Raw genomic sequence first — 16543 nt, 5'->3', positions numbered from 1 at the left:
TTATACGAGGTCCTACGCTTGACCTACCTCATTGAGAATAAACGTCTCCATCTGAACGGGTACATGTGAAACCTCTTCTTGGACTCAAATTCTCACTCTCTGTGGAGGGGTATTAGACCTACTATAATTAAAACACCTGTGGCTAGGAGGCGGGAGTGCACGATCAGAAGGCTAGAGAATACATTTCAAAAACCTGACCTGCACATCCAAACATAGACTGAGTGTGAACAGGTGCTGAACCCAGAGTCGCCAACTCGTATATAGTTAAGTAAAAAGGGCAGCACACTGCAGCGCCAAAACATGCAAACTTGAAAACACGAAATTTGAACTGCATTACTGCACTAGAAATATGAAAAATGAGAGCTTTTAGCGCATAAAAATGGCCATATTTATGTGTACCTCGTAGCCACTTTACGGCATCTCTCTTATACGAGGTCCTACGCTTGACCTACCTCATTGAGAATAAACGTCTCCATCTGAACGGGTACATGTGAAATCTCTTCTTGGACTCAAATTCTCACTCTCTGTGGAGGGGTATTAGACCTACTATAATTAAAACACCTGTGGCTAGGAGGCGGGAGTGCACGATCAGAAGGCTAGAGAATACATTTCAAAAACCTGACCTGCACATCCAAACATAGACTGAGTGTGAACAGGTGCTGAACCCAGAGTCGCCAACTCGTATATAGTTAAGTAAAAAGGGCAGCACACTGCAGCGCCAAAACATGCAAACTTGAAAACACGAAATTTGAACTGCATTACTGCACTAGAAATATGAAAAATGAGAGCTTTTAGCGCATAAAAATGGCCATATTTATGTGTACCTCGTAGCCACTTTACGGCATCTCTCTTATACGAGGTCCTACGCTTGACCTACCTCATTGAGAATAAACGTCTCCATCTGAACGGGTACATGTGAAACCTCTTCTTGGACTCAAATTCTCACTCTCTGTGGAGGGGTATTAGACCTACTATAATTAAAACACCTGTGGCTAGGAGGCGGGAGTGCACGATCAGAAGGCTAGAGAATACATTTCAAAAACCAGACCTGCACATCCAAACATAGACTGAGTGTGAACAGGTGCTGAACCCAGAGTCGCCAACTCGTATATAGTTAAGTAAAAAGGGCAGCACACTGCAGCGCCAAAACATGCAAACTTGAAAACACGAAATTTGAACTGCATTACTGCACTAGAAATATGAAAAATGAGAGCTTTTAGCGCATAAAAATGGCCATATTTATGTGTACCTCGTAGCCACTTTACGGCATCTCTCTTATACGAGGTCCTACGCTTGACCTACCTCATTGAGAATAAACGTCTCCATCTGAACGGGTACATGTGAAACCTCTTCTTGGACTCAAATTCTCACTCTCTGTGGAGGGGTATTAGACCTACTATAATTAAAACACCTGTGGCTAGGAGGCGGGAGTGCACGATCAGAAGGCTAGAGAATACATTTCAAAAACCTGACCTGCACATCCAAACATAGACTGAGTGTGAACAGGTGCTGAACCCAGAGTCGCCAAAGGTTTCACATGTACCCGTTCAGATGGAGACGTTTATTCTCAATGAGGTAGGTCAAGTGTAGGACCTCGTATAAGAGAGATGCCGTAAAGTGGCTACGAGGTACACATAAATATGGCCATTTTTATGCGCTAAAAGCTCTCATTTTTCATATTTCTAGTGCAGTAATGCAGTTCAAATTTCGTGTTTTCAAGTTTGCATGTTTTGGCGCTGCAGTGTGCTGCCCTTTTTACTTAACTATATACGAGTTGGCGACTCTGGGTTCAGCACCTGTTCACACTCAGTCTATGTTTGGATGTGCAGGTCAGGTTTTTGAAATGTATTCTCTAGCCTTCTGATCGTGCACTCCCGCCTCCTAGCCACAGGTGTTTTAATTATAGTAGGTCTAATACCCCTCCACAGAGAGTGAGAATTTGAGTCCAAGAAGAGGTTTCACATGTACCCGTTCAGATGGAGACGTTTATTCTCAATGAGGTAGGTCAAGCGTAGGACCTCGTATAAGAGAGATGCCGTAAAGTGGCTACGAGGTACACATAAATATGGCCATTTTTATGCGCTAAAAGCTCTCATTTTTCATATTTCTAGTGCAGTAATGCAGTTCAAATTTCGTGTTTTCAAGTTTGCATGTTTTGGCGCTGCAGTGTGCTGCCCTTTTTACTTAACTATATACGAGTTGGCGACTCTGGGTTCAGCACCTGCTCACACTCAGTCTATGTTTGGATGTGCAGGTCAGGTTTTTGAAATGTATTCTCTAGCCTTCTGATCGTGCACTCCCGCCTCCTAGCCACAGGTGTTTTAATTATAGTAGGTCTAATACCCCTCCACAGAGAGTGAGAATTTGAGTCCAAGAAGAGGTTTCACATGTACCCGTTCAGATGGAGACATTTATTCTCAATGAGGTAGGTCAAGCGTAGGACCTCGTATAAGAGAGATGCCGTAAAGTGGCTACGAGGTACACATAAATATGGCCATTTTTATGCGCTAAAAGCTCTCATTTTTCATATTTCTAGTGCAGTAATGCAGTTCAAATTTCGTGTTTTCAAGTTTGCATGTTTTGGCGCTGCAGTGTGCTGCCCTTTTTACTTAACTATATACGAGTTGGCGACTCTGGGTTCAGCACCTGTTCACACTCAGTCTATGTTTGGATGTGCAGGTCAGGTTTTTGAAATGTATTCTCTAGCCTTCTGATCGTGCACTCCCGCCTCCTAGCCACAGGTGTTTTAATTATAGTAGGTCTAATACCCCTCCACAGAGAGTGAGAATTTGAGTCCAAGAAGAGGTTTCACATGTACCCGTTCAGATGGAGACGTTTATTCTCAATGAGGTAGGTCAAGCGTAGGACCTCGTATAAGAGAGATGCCGTAAAGTGGCTACGAGGTACACATAAATATGGCCATTTTTATGCGCTAAAAGCTCTCATTTTTCATATTTCTAGTGCAGTAATGCAGTTCAAATTTCGTGTTTTCAAGTTTGCATGTTTTGGCGCTGCAGTGTGCTGCCCTTTTTACTTAACTATATACGAGTTGGCGACTCTGGGTTCAGCACCTGTTCACACTCAGTCTATGTTTGGATGTGCAGGTCAGGTTTTTGAAATGTATTCTCTAGCCTTCTGATCGTGCACTCCCGCCTCCTAGCCACAGGTGTTTTAATTATAGTAGGTCTAATACCCCTCCACAGAGAGTGAGAATTTGAGTCCAAGAAGAGGTTTCACATGTACCCGTTCAGATGGAGACATTTATTCTCAATGAGGTAGGTCAAGCGTAGGACCTCGTATAAGAGAGATGCCGTAAAGTGGCTACGAGGTACACATAAATATGGCCATTTTTATGCGCTAAAATCTCTCATTTTTCATATTTCTAGTGCAGTAATGCAGTTCAAATTTCGTGTTTTCAAGTTTGCATGTTTTGGCGCTGCAGTGTGCTGCCCTTTTTACTTAACTATATACGAGTTGGCGACTCTGGGTTCAGCACCTGTTCACACTCAGTCTATGTTTGGATGTGCAGGTCAGGTTTTTGAAATGTATTCTCTAGCCTTCTGATCGTGCACTCCCGCCTCCTAGCCACAGGTGTTTTAATTATAGTAGGTCTAATACCCCTCCACAGAGAGTGAGAATTTGAGTCCAAGAAGAGGTTTCACATGTACCCGTTCAGATGGAGACGTTTATTCTCAATGAGGTAGGTCAAGCGTAGGACCTCGTATAAGAGAGATGCCGTAAAGTGGCTACGAGGTACACATAAATATGGCCATTTTTATGCGCTAAAAGCTCTCATTTTTCATATTTCTAGTGCAGTAATGCAGTTCAAATTTCGTGTTTTCAAGTTTGCATGTTTTGGCGCTGCAGTGTGCTGCCCTTTTTACTTAACTATATACGAGTTGGCGACTCTGGGTTCAGCACCTGTTCACACTCAGTCTATGTTTGGATGTGCAGGTCAGGTTTTTGAAATGTATTCTCTAGCCTTCTGATCGTGCACTCCCGCCTCCTAGCCACAGGTGTTTTAATTATAGTAGGTCTAATACCCCTCCACAGAGAGTGAGAATTTGAGTCCAAGAAGAGGTTTCACATGTACCCGTTCAGATGGAGACGTTTATTCTCAATGAGGTAGGTCAAGCGTAGGACCTCGTATAAGAGAGATGCCGTAAAGTGGCTACGAGGTACACATAAATATGGCCATTTTTATGCGCTAAAAGCTCTCATTTTTCATATTTATAGTGCAGTAATGCAGTTCAAATTTCGTGTTTTCAAGTTTGCATGTTTTGGCGCTGCAGTGTGCTGCCCTATTTATTTGATTATATACGAGTTGGCGACTCTGGGTTCAGCACCTGTTCACACTCAGTCTATGTTTGGATGTGCAGATCAGGTTTTTTGAAATGTATTCTCTAGCCTTCTGATCGTGCACTCCCTGCCTCCTAGCTTCAGGTGTTTTAATTATAGTAGGTCCAATACCCCTCCACAGTGAGAGAGAATTTGAGTCCAAGGAGAGGTTTCACATGTACCCATTCAGATGGAGACGTTTATTCTCCGCGAGGTAGGTTTATAGTAGGACCTCGTATAAGAGAGATGCCGTAACGTGGCTACGAGGTACACATAAAATTGGCCATTTTTATGCGCTAAAAGCTCTCATTTTTCATATTTCTAGTGCAGTAATGCAGTTTAAAAATTTCATGTTTTCAAGTTTGCATGTTTTGGCGCTGCAGTGTGCTGCCCTATTTATTTGATTATATACGAGTTGGCGACTCTGGGTTCAGCACCTGTTCACACTCAGTCTATGTTTGGATGTGCAGATCAGGTTTTTTGAAATGTATTCTCTAGCCTTCTGATCGTGCACTCCCTGCCTCCTAGCTTCAGGTGTTTTAATTATAGTAGGTCCAATACCCCTCCACAGTGAGAGAGAATTTGAGTCCAAGGAGAGGTTTCACATGTACCCATTCAGATGGAGACGTTTATTCTCAGCGAGGTAGGTTTATAGTAGGACCTCGTATAAGAGAGATGCCGTAACGTGGCTACGAGGTACACATAAAATTGGCCATTTTTATGCGCTAAAAGCTCTCATTTTTCATATTTCTAGTGCAGTAATGCAGTTTAAAAATTTCATGTTTTCAAGTTTGCATGTTTTGGCGCTGCAGTGTGCTGCCCTATTTATTTGATTATATACGAGTTGGCGACTCTGGGTTCAGCACCTGTTCACACTCAGTCTATGTTTGGATGTGCAGATCAGGTTTTTTGAAATGTATTCTCTAGCCTTCTGATCGTGCACTCCCTGCCTCCTAGCTTCAGGTGTTTTAATTATAGTAGGTCCAATACCCCTCCACAGTGAGAGAGAATTTGAGTCCAAGGAGAGGTTTCACATGTACCCATTCAGATGGAGACGTTTATTCTCAGCGAGGTAGGTTTATAGTAGGACCTCGTATAAGAGAGATGCCGTAACGTGGCTACGAGGTACACATAAAATTGGCCATTTTTATGCGCTAAAAGCTCTCATTTTTCATATTTCTAGTGCAGTAATGCAGTTTAAAAATTTCATGTTTTCAAGTTTCCATGTTTTGGCGCTGCAGTGTGCTGCCCTATTTATTTGATTATATACGAGTTGGCGACTCTGGGTTCAGCACCTGTTCACACTCAGTCTATGTTTGGATGTGCAGATCAGGTTTTTTGAAATGTATTCTCTAGCCTTCTGATCGTGCACTCCCTGCCTCCTAGCTTCAGGTGTTTTAATTATAGTAGGTCCAATACCCCTCCACAGTGAGAGAGAATTTGAGTCCAAGGAGAGGTTTCACATGTACCCATTCAGATGGAGACGTTTATTCTCAGTGAGGTAGGTTTATAGTAGGACCTCGTATAAGAGAGATGCCGTAAAGTGGCTACGAGGTACACATAAAATTGGCCATTTTTATGCGCTAAAAGCTCTCATTTTTCATATTTCTAGTGCAGTAATGCAGTTTAAAAATTTCATGTTTTCAAGTTTGCATGTTTTGGCGCTGCAGTGTGCTGCCCTATTTATTTGTTTAACTTACCATTTTGTGGCATAGAGCACTGTAACATAGTAACATAGTAACATAGTTAGTAAGGCCGAAAAAAGACATTTGTCCATCCAGTTCAGCCTATATTCCATCATAATAAATACCCAGATCTACGTCCTTCTACAGAACCTAATAATTGTATGATACAATATTGTTCTGCTCCAGGAAGACATCCAGGCCTCTCTTGAACCCCTCGACTGAGTTCGCCATCACCACCTCCTCAGGCAAGCAATTCCAGATTCTCACTGCCCTAACAGTAAAGAATCCTCTTCTATGTTGGTGGAGAAACCTTCTCTCCTCCAGACGCAAAGAATGCCCCCTTGTGCCCGTCACCTTCCTTGGTATAAACAGATCCTCAGCGAGATATTTGTATTGTCCCCTTATATACTTATACATGGTTATTAGATCGCCCCTCAGTCGTCTTTTTTCTAGACTAAATAATCCTAATTTCGCTAATCTATCTGGGTATTGTAGTTCTCCCATCCCCTTTATTAATTTTGTTGCCCTCCTTTGTACTCTCTCTAGTTCCATTATATCCTTCCTGAGCACTGGTGCCCAAAACTGGACACAGTACTCCATGTGCGGTCTAACTAGGGATTTGTACAGAGGCAGTATAATGCTCTCATCATGTGTATATCCAGACCTCTTTTAATGCACCCCATGATCCTGTTTGCATTGGCAGCTGCTGCCTGGCACTGGCTGCTCCAGGTAAGTTTATCATTAACTAGGATCCCCAAGTCCTTCTCCCTGTCAGATTTACCCAGTGGTTTCCCGTTCAGTGTGTAATGGTGATATTGATTCCCTCTTCCCATGTGTATAACCTTACATTTATCATTGTTAAACCTCATCTGCCACCTTTCAGCCCAAGTTTCCAACTTATCCAGATCCATCTGTAGCAGAATACTATCTTCTCTTGTATTAACTGCTTTACATAGTTTTGTATCATCTGCAAATATCGATATTTTACTGTGTAAACCTTCTACCAGATCATTAATGAATATGTTGAAGAGAACAGGTCCCAATACTGACCCCTGCGGTACCCCACTGGTCACAGCGACCCAGTTAGAGACTATACCATTTATAACCACCCTCTGCTTTCTATCACTAAGCCAGTTACTAACCCATTTACACACATTTTCCCCCAGACCAAGCATTCTCATTTTGTGTACCAACCTCTTGTGCGGCACGGTATCAAACGCTTTGGAAAAATCGAGATATACCACGTCCAATGACTCACCGTGGTCCAGTCTATAGCTTACCTCTTCATAAAAACTGATTAGATTGGTTTGACAGGAGCGATTTCTCATAAACCCATGCTGATATGGAGTTAAACAGTTATTCTCATTGAGATAATCCAGAATAACATCCCTCAGAAACCCTTCAAATATTTTACCAACAATAGAGGTTAGACTTACTGGCCTATAATTTCCAGGTTCACTTTTAGAGCCCTTTTTGAATATTGGCACCACATTTGCTATGCGCTAGTCCTGCGGAACAGACCCTGTCGCTATAGAGTCACTAAAAATAAGAAATAATGGTTTATCTATTACATTACTTAGTTCTCTTAGTACTCGTGGGTGTATGCCATCCGGACCCGGAGATTTATCTATTTTAATCTTATTTAGCCGGTTTCGCACCTCTTCTTGGGTTAGATTGGTGACCCTTAATATAGGGTTTTCATTGTTTCTTGGGATTTCACCTAGCATTTCATTTTCCACCGTGAATACCGTGGAGAAGAAGGTGTTTAATATGTTAGCTTTTTCCTCGTCATCTACAACCATTCTTTCCTCACTATTTTTTAAGGGGCCTACATTTTCAGTTTTTAAATAGTCCTGTAAATGACTGTATAAAAATAGTTGCTGAGTAAAAAAAACGGATTGCATACGGATGTCATATGGATGTAAAACGGATGGTGCGATTAAAAAAATTGCATTGAACTCGCATGACAATCGCATACTTTTCATCCGGTTTTTTTCGGTCCAGATTACGGACCGTTTTTTTTCTCGAAAGTGGAAATGAACCCTAACAGTTGTTGTAGAGATGTGTCTGCTGCTAGAACTCTGTGTGGCATTGACCTGGTCTCTAATCTGAGCTGCTGTTAACCTGCGAATTCTGCGACGCAGAAAAGGTGAACGGATGGACTCTACATGCCTGGTTCCCACCGTGAAGCATGGAGGAGGAGGTGTGATGTTGTGGGGTGCTTTGCTGGTGACACTGTTGGGGATCTATTCAAAATTGAAGGTATACTGAACCAGCATGGCTACCACAGCATCTTGCAGCATGCTTTTCCATCCGGTTTGTTCTTAGTTGGACTATCATTTATTTTTCAACAGGACAATGATCCCAAACACACCTCCAGGCTGTGTAAGGGCTATTTGACCAAGAAGAAGAGTGATGGGGTGCTGCGCCAGATGACCTGGCCACCACAGTCACCAGACCTGAACCCAATCAATATGGTTTGGGGTGAGCTGGACCGCAGAGTGAAGGCAAAAGGGCCAACAAGTGCTAAGCATTTCTGGGAACTCCTTCAAGATTGTTGGAAAACCATTTCCGGTGACTACTTCTTGAAGCTCATCAAGAGAATGCCAAGAGTGTGCAAAGCAGTCATCAAAGCAAAACGTGGCTACTTTGAGGAACCTATAATATACGAACAACGGTCGAACAATTTTCGATGGATCCGGCGAACGACGGATGAAACGGGAGGCCATCCATTGCAATCTGTCGCTAATACAATAATTCAAAATTTTTAAAAATTCAACGGATGGCGACTGATGGCAAAAAACTGATGTGTGATAGGGGCCTTAACCAGCACTATTGTGTAGAGGAAAGAATGTATTCAATGAAATGTCAACAAATTCTTGATGCAAACGTACCAACTGTAAAAATAAGCTGAAGTTGAAAAGAGGATAGCTTTTACAAATGGATAATGATCCTAAACACACATCAAGATCCACAATAGGCTACCTCAAAAGCGCAAGCTGGAGGTTTTACAAGGAACCTCACAGTTCCCTGATTTGAACATCACTGAAAATGTATGGCTAGTCCTCAAAATAGCAGTGTATGCAAGGCGATCTGGGAATCTCACAGAAATGGAAGGAAGGCTGGATGAAAATCCCTCAAATAAGAATTGAAAGACTCTTCTCTGGTTACAAAAAAGCTTTTACAAGCTGTGATACTTTCAAAAGGGGGTGCTACTACAAAATTTTCAAAAACCTATTTTTGGGGGGACCACAGCATATCTGAAGTCACTTTGAAGGACTATATGACATAAATTACCCAAAAGTGACACCATTTTAAAAACTACACCATCTGAAACTGCTCAAAACTACATTTGAGATGTTTATTAACCCTTTAGTTAGACAGGCATTAAAGCAATGTGGAGGAAAAAATGAACATTTTACTTTTTCCTACAAAAATGTTGCTTTAGATTTCAATTTTTCATTTTCACAAGGATAACAGGAGAAAATGGAGTTATATTTGTTGTGGAATTGCTTCTGAGTAAACTGGCACCCCGTATGTGATGGAAACTACTGTTTGGGCACATGGCAAGGCTCAGAAAGGAAGGAACACCATTTGAATTTTTGATCCCAAAATTGGCTGGAATAGATAATTGGCACAGTTACATTTGCACTGTTACTGATGCACCTAAACAGTGGAAATAACCTACAAGTGACCCCATTATGGAAACTACAGGTTTTTCACTGAGTTTTATAATTTGTTGTGTAATTTCTGCTGAGTACACGGATACCCCATATGTGGTGTAAAACTACTGTTTGGGTACACTGCAGGTTTCAGAAGGGAAGGAACTCTATTTGACTTTTGGAGAACAAAACTGACTGGAATAGATTGCAAGTTCAAAATTCACTGCATACTCTTAAGTATACGTTGCAAACGTATACTTAAGAGTGAGCAATTAATTTTGAACTTACTTTGATGTGGACTTAAACAGCCCGTTTCACTAGCACCTCTGACAGTGTGCACACTAATATTTACTCTACTACTGGAATAGATTGCAGACACTATGTTGCATTTGGAGAGCGATGATTTTCCAAAACTACATAAACCCCTACATGTGACTCAATTTTGGAAACTACACCTCTTGAAGATTTCCTCTACAGGTGTAGTGAGTATTTAAGCCTACAGTTATTTCACAGAATTGTATAACATTGGGTGGTCAAAATGAAAAAAAAATTCCACTAAAATGTTGTTTGAGCCCCAAGTTTTTAATTTTCAGAAAGGCTAATAGGAGAAAATGGACCACAAAATTTGTGACACAATTTTTACTGAGTAGTGCAATACACCATATGTGGTCAAAACCTGCTTTTCATCCACTGCGCAAAGCTCAGAAGACAAGGGATGCCATATTGGAGTAAAGATTTGGTTTGCTGGTGCCAAGTCACATTGGCAGAGCCTCTGAGATGTCAGGACAGCAGAACACAAAATAAGTGACCCCATTTTAAAAACTATACTTCTTAATGAAATCATCTAGCTGTGCAGTGATCATTTTGAAACCACATGTGTTTCACAAAAAAAAATTACATTTTTACCACTAAAATGTTTTACCCCCAGATTTTACATTTTCACAAGGGAAATATGTAAAAATGGTTGCATAATTAGCTATGCAATCTCTGCTGAACATAGCAATACCCCACATGTGGCTGTACAGTACTGTTTGGCCATGCGGTGAAACTCAGGAGGAAAGGAGCACTATTTGACCTTTGGAGCACAGATTTTCCTGGAATAGTTTGCAGACACCATTTGCAGAGCCCCAAGTGCCAGAAGAGCAGAAATATACCTCAACTGACATCAATTTAGAAATTACACCCTCTGGCAATTCATCTACATATATCAAAATATGGCATTCTAGTGCAGTTTATCATAATGTTGTAGTGTTCAGCTCATTCTTCGAAGACATGCTCCCCGTAAATTAAGTGGGCACTCCTCGCTGAAGTAATGCCAAACATGTGGATGCTAACTGAAGTTTAAGCAAACTGTTCAGCTCAGAAGGAGGGGGACATTTAGAATTGGAATCTCAGATTTCACTGGATTTCTTTTGATGGGAGCCATGTCACTTTTCTAGAGTCTTTGTCCTATCAGTAATGTGCACAACCCCCTATATTTCTGTTAACAGATGACAGACCTGGGTATAGCATGTCATGATGCGGAAGTGGATACCTGCTCATGACGTTCTATGTCAGCCATTGGCCGTTAGGGGGTCTTAAAAAAAAAGTGCTGGATCAATTTAAAACTTGGCAGAAAATTCTGCTGGTGTGTGATAAGTATTTCTGAAAATAATTTTTAGGCCTTTGCTAATTAAATTATAACTGATTGTTTCTTTTATTAATGGGTATATTATCCAGAATTTTTGTAGTGTTTAACCCCTTCCCGATATGCACCGTACTAGTACTGCTCTGCGGGAACTGAGTTCCCGCAAACCGCTGCCATAGAGCATCATCAGCAGAAAAATAAAAAAGTTATAGCTCTCAGAATAAAGCGATGCAAAAACAATTAATTTTTATATAAAATAGTTTTTATTGTGTAAAAGCGCCAAAACATAAAAAAATGATATAAATGAGGTATCGCTGTAATCGTACTAACGCGAAGAATAAAGCTGCTTTATCAATTTTACCACACGCGGAATGGTATAAACGCCCCCCCTAAAAGAAATTCAAATATTGCTGGATTTTGTTTATTCTGCATCCCAAAAATCGGAAGAAAAAGCAATCAAAAAATGTCATGTGCCCGAGAATAGTACCAATAAAAACTTCAACTCATCCCACAAAAAACAAGACCTCATATGACTCTGTCGGCCAAAATATGGATAAATTATAGCTCTCAAAATGTGGTGATGCAAAAACTATTTTTTGCAATAAAAAGTATCTTTTAGTGCGTGATGACTGCCAATCATAAAAATTCGCCAAAAAAACCCTATAAAAGTAAATCAAACCCCCTTCATCACCTGCTTAGTAAGGGAAAAATAATAAAATTTAAAAAAATGTTTTTATTTCCATTTTCCCATTAGGATTAGAGCTAAAGTTAGAGTTAGAGTTGGGGCTAAGGTTAGGGTTAGGGTTGGGGCTAAAGTTAGGGTTGTGGGTAAAGTTAGGGTTAGGGTTGGGGCTAAAGTTAGGGTTGGGGTTGGGGGTAAAGTTAGGGTTAGGGTTGGGACTAAAGTTAGGGTTGTGGGTAAAGTTAGGGTTAGGGTAGGGGCTAAAGTTAGGGTTGGGGCTACATTATAAACTTCTGTGAAGTACTTGGGGGTTCAAACTGCTCACCACACATCTAGATTAGTTTCTTAGGGGGTCTACTTTCCAAAATGGTGTCACTTGTGGGGGGTTTCAATGTTTAGGCTCATCAGGGGCTCTCCAAATGCAACATGGTGTCCGATCTCAATTCCAGCCAATTTTGCATTGAAAAGTCAAATAGTTCGCCTTCCCTCCCGAGCTCTGCCATGTGCCCATACAGTGATTTACCCTCACATATGGGGTATCGGCGTACTCAGGACAAATTGTGCAACAACTTTTGTGGTCCAATTTCTCCTGTAACCCTTGGTAAAATAAAACAAATTGGATCTGAAATAAAATTTTTGTGAAAATAAAGTTAAATGTTCAATTTTTTTAGAAAAATATTTAGAATTGAGAGTCCTCAGTGGTTGATACCTTTTAATGGCTAACTGAAAAGATGGTAACAAATTGCAAGCTTTCGAGACTACACAGGTCTCTTCATCAGGCAAAGACTAAAACAAATTCTGAGGAATCACATATTTATGCACAACATAGCACAGAGAAAAAAAAAACATGGATAAGACAGGTGACATGAAGCAGAATTACCATGAGGGATAAACAGTTATGTCCATAAATATTGGGCCAGTTCTTAGATAAGGATTGTTTTATTTGGGTCTGGTTCTGTTGTGATGACCCCTCATAGTCTGAGGGGCAAGTTCCTTAGTTGATGTAAAAAGACATAAATCCATGCGACACATTCATTCTTGCAGTGAGATTTTTTTTTAAACATTCCAAAAATTCCTGTGAAGCACCTGAAGGGTTAATAAACGTTTTGAATGTGGTTGTGAGTACCTTGTGGGGTGCAGTTTTTAGAATGGTGTCACTTTTGGGCATTTTCTGTCATATAGATCTCTCAAAGTGACTTCAAGTGTGATGTGGTCCCTAAAAAAAATGGTTTTGCTAATTTTGTTGTAAAAATGAGAAATCGCTGGTCAACTCTTAACCCTTATAACTTCCTAACAAAAAAATTATGTTTTCCAAATTAGTGCTAATGTAAAGCAGACATGTGGGTAATGTTATTTATTAACTATTTTGTATGATATGACTCTCTAATTTAAGGGCATCAAAACTAAAAGTTTAAAAATTGCAAAATTTTCAAAATTTTCCCCAAATTTCCCTTTATTCACAAATAAACGCAAGTCAAATCGACGAAATTTTACTATTATCATAAAGTACAATATGTCACAAGAAAACATTCTCAGAATCACCAGGATTCGTTGAAGCATTTCAGAGTTATGACCTCATAAAGTGACAGTGGTCAGAATTGAAAAAAATCGCCTTGTCAGGAAGTTGAAAACAGGCTTTGGGGTGAAGGGGTTAACAGCAGATTTTTTAAAACAAGTTTGGTGACATTAGTGATTTTTAAGCAACACAATGCAAACGCTTACGGCACACATTTATATGTTTTGGATTCTATTATTTATTATTGCTAAAAAAATAACCATGAGGTATAGGACTTAAGTTTGGAAGTCGAGATAATTGGATTATCTAATTTCACAAAGTTCTAATGGCAAGAAAAATATACATGAAAATACAATACATGCCATTGTGTTACATTTTCTTTCAAATTACAATTTGTTGCTGGTTTTTTATTTTAGATTGTAATTTAAATTCATTGATCTATAGTGATCTCACCTGGACTTGTTGTTTCTTCTCGATCTATTTCATTTTCACTCTTTCCACAAGTTTCATAGCCAAGATCCTGAAAGTCCATCTGAACTTCTCTGGTATCCTGATTCAAAAGAAACCCATCTGAAATAAAGAAATAGTTGGCTCAACCGTTAAAGGCATTTTCAAGTATCAGACTCTAATAATGGGATCCAAGAAGTATCGTTTCTCCTTGCGGAAAGTGACATGTTAAGCATGTCCAGATGAGGAGACTTAAAAAATCCATTATTAACCTGACTTGATGTGAATTGAGGCCAGTGATAGACTTTAGCAGTTATGTGGTTAGCTTCAGGGCTTCTGTCAGGGCATTACTGCCCTTACTGGTGTATGGGGCCTGGTGAGCAGAGGGGGGTCCGGATTGGGCCCTACCTCTTTCTAATTCAGCTCACTGGGCCCCAGCTGCAGGATACTGCTGCTCAGAAACTGAACATGCATCCTCGCACACACATTCAGTTGAAATCCATTGCCGTGTTGCTTCCCACATGGCAATAGTTAACAGCCGCCAGCCAATCACAGACCAGCAGCTGACACTGGTGTGCATGTCGTTGGTGTATGATGTCACTGCCATGCACAGGCGCGTTCGCACCTCAGGTGGATAGGGGAGAGGATGCCACTGGACCAGGTAAGAAGAAAGGTTTTTTTTAACTTTTTTGCAAAATAGCACTATGGGGAAAGGATGGGAGATCATATGAGGCAGAATGGATACATGGAGGCAGAAATTAGGCAAATCGGGGCAGCATGGAGACATGAGCGCAGAATTGAGATGACATGGGGACAGAATGGAGACAAATGGTCGCAGAATGGAGACAAATTGGGTAGAATGGGGACATGTGGCAGAATGGAGGCAAATCGGAGCAGCATGTAGACAAATGGGGCAGAATGGAGAAAAATGGGACAGAATGTGGATTTGCTGTGATGTATTTTGTTTTTGAGGATACTGTTTTCAGTGACGGGGTTGGTCCTGATACTGAGCAGGGCTACACTATGTTGCTTTTTTTTTCTTCATTTGGTGTAGTGTAGAAGTTGGGGGAAAATTGGGGAATTTGCTCTAGAAGCAGTGCTCTAACTTCCTTTCGAAGTGCATTGAGCTGTTGGTTGGTGCTAAAGAAAAAAACTTATCTCTTAAAATATTCATCCTTAGTGCGTGTGAACGAGCTGAGTGTGACCGGAGCGTAAGTGCGAATGGAAGTAAGTTGTGTGACTTGTGATTCGGTGATTTTGGATTCAGGGAGTTTACAAGGGAGGAATTACCGAATTGCTGTTTGCATTTTATTAGTACTCTACATTTCTTTTTACTTAACTTGTCTTTCTGGTGCAATCCTACATTAGGAAATGAGCTCCATAATTGACAATGCCATCCAGTGTACATCTTGCCACATGTATGCAATCCTTGAACAGCCGGTCGAGGGTGCATACTGCTGTACGAGATGTGAGCACGTTGTGCAGCTGGCAACACTGAGATCCATAGACAATATGGAAATGAGTCTGCTGCTCACTGAGCTGCACCTCTATGGTAAAGATGTGGGGCGGATGGTAGTATGGAGCTGCAGTAATGTGAGGCAGCTAGCTGGGTGACAGTTAGTAGGTGGGGTAGAGGGAAGAGTGCCAGGGAGGCTAGTCCTGATCTGGCACACCCCAATAAGTTTTCTAAGTTGGAAGATGAGGGCGGTGCCAGTACAGGGGTAGCACTGCTGCAGCAAGGCATGTCCTATGAAAGCCAGAGGAGTGTCTGCTCCAGTAAGGAGGGAAATTGGGGAGCAGGGCAGGCCAGACAGGTGCTGGTAGTGGGGGACTCAACTATTAGGGGAACAGATAGGGCAATCTGTTACAAAGACAGGGATCATCTAACAGTGTGCTGCCTGCCTGGCGCTCGAGTCCGACACATTGCTGATTGGGTTGACAAATTACTGGGAGGGGCTGGTGAGCACCCAGCGGTCATGGTGCACATTGGAAAAAATGACAAAGTTAGAGGTAGGTGGAAGTTCCTTAAAAACAATTTCTGGGAATTAGGCTGTAAGCTTAAAGCAAGGACCTTCAAGGTGGTATTCTCTGAAATACTGCCTGTATCACGTGCCACGCCAGAGAGGCAACGGGAGATTAGGGAGATAAATAAGTGGCTCTGGAATTAGTATAGGAAGGAGGGGTTTGGGTTCTTGGAGAACTGGGCCGACTTCTAAGTTGGCTACAGGTTCTACGCTAGGGACGTGCTGCACCTCAATGGGGAGGGTGCAGCTGTGCTGGGGGAGAAAATGGCTAGAAGGTTGGAGGAGTATTTAAAACTAGGGATTGGGTGAGGGTATTCATTTTATAGAAGGGGAAGATAGTACAGATAGTGACCTGGGCATAAATAAAGAAAGTGGGGGGTGGTATGGGGGGTGGGGTTAGAACAATTAATAATTTAATAAAGAATAGAGGTACAAAGAGCTACATAAAGTGCATGTATACTAATGCCTGGAGCTTCACCAAGAAAATGGAGGAATCAGGCTATGTGACTCTCTGACTAACCCTGCAAGTCCTGCCCCTTATACACTAAGCAAGGCTCGTGGA

At 41.3% G+C, this 16543-nt stretch overlaps 1 protein-coding gene across 7 annotated transcripts in view; it reads right to left on the bottom strand.

The window, feature by feature from the left end:
- PDE4DIP (phosphodiesterase 4D interacting protein) overlaps positions 1-16543 on the bottom strand; it is a 1776665-nt gene that overhangs the window by 644282 nt on the left and 1115840 nt on the right. For all 7 annotated transcript variants that reach the window (XM_069737152.1, XM_069737153.1, XM_069737154.1 and 4 more), the window contains one exon: positions 13964-14080. In XM_069737152.1, the coding sequence (XP_069593253.1) occupies positions 13964-14080 (117 nt within the window). The remainder of the gene's footprint in view (positions 1-13963; positions 14081-16543) is intronic.

This window comes from Ranitomeya imitator, chromosome 8 (assembly GCF_032444005.1).
Source record: "Ranitomeya imitator isolate aRanImi1 chromosome 8, aRanImi1.pri, whole genome shotgun sequence".
Classification (NCBI taxonomy): Eukaryota; Metazoa; Chordata; class Amphibia; order Anura; family Dendrobatidae; genus Ranitomeya; species Ranitomeya imitator.
This window is presented reverse-complemented; position numbering and strand designations above follow the sequence as displayed.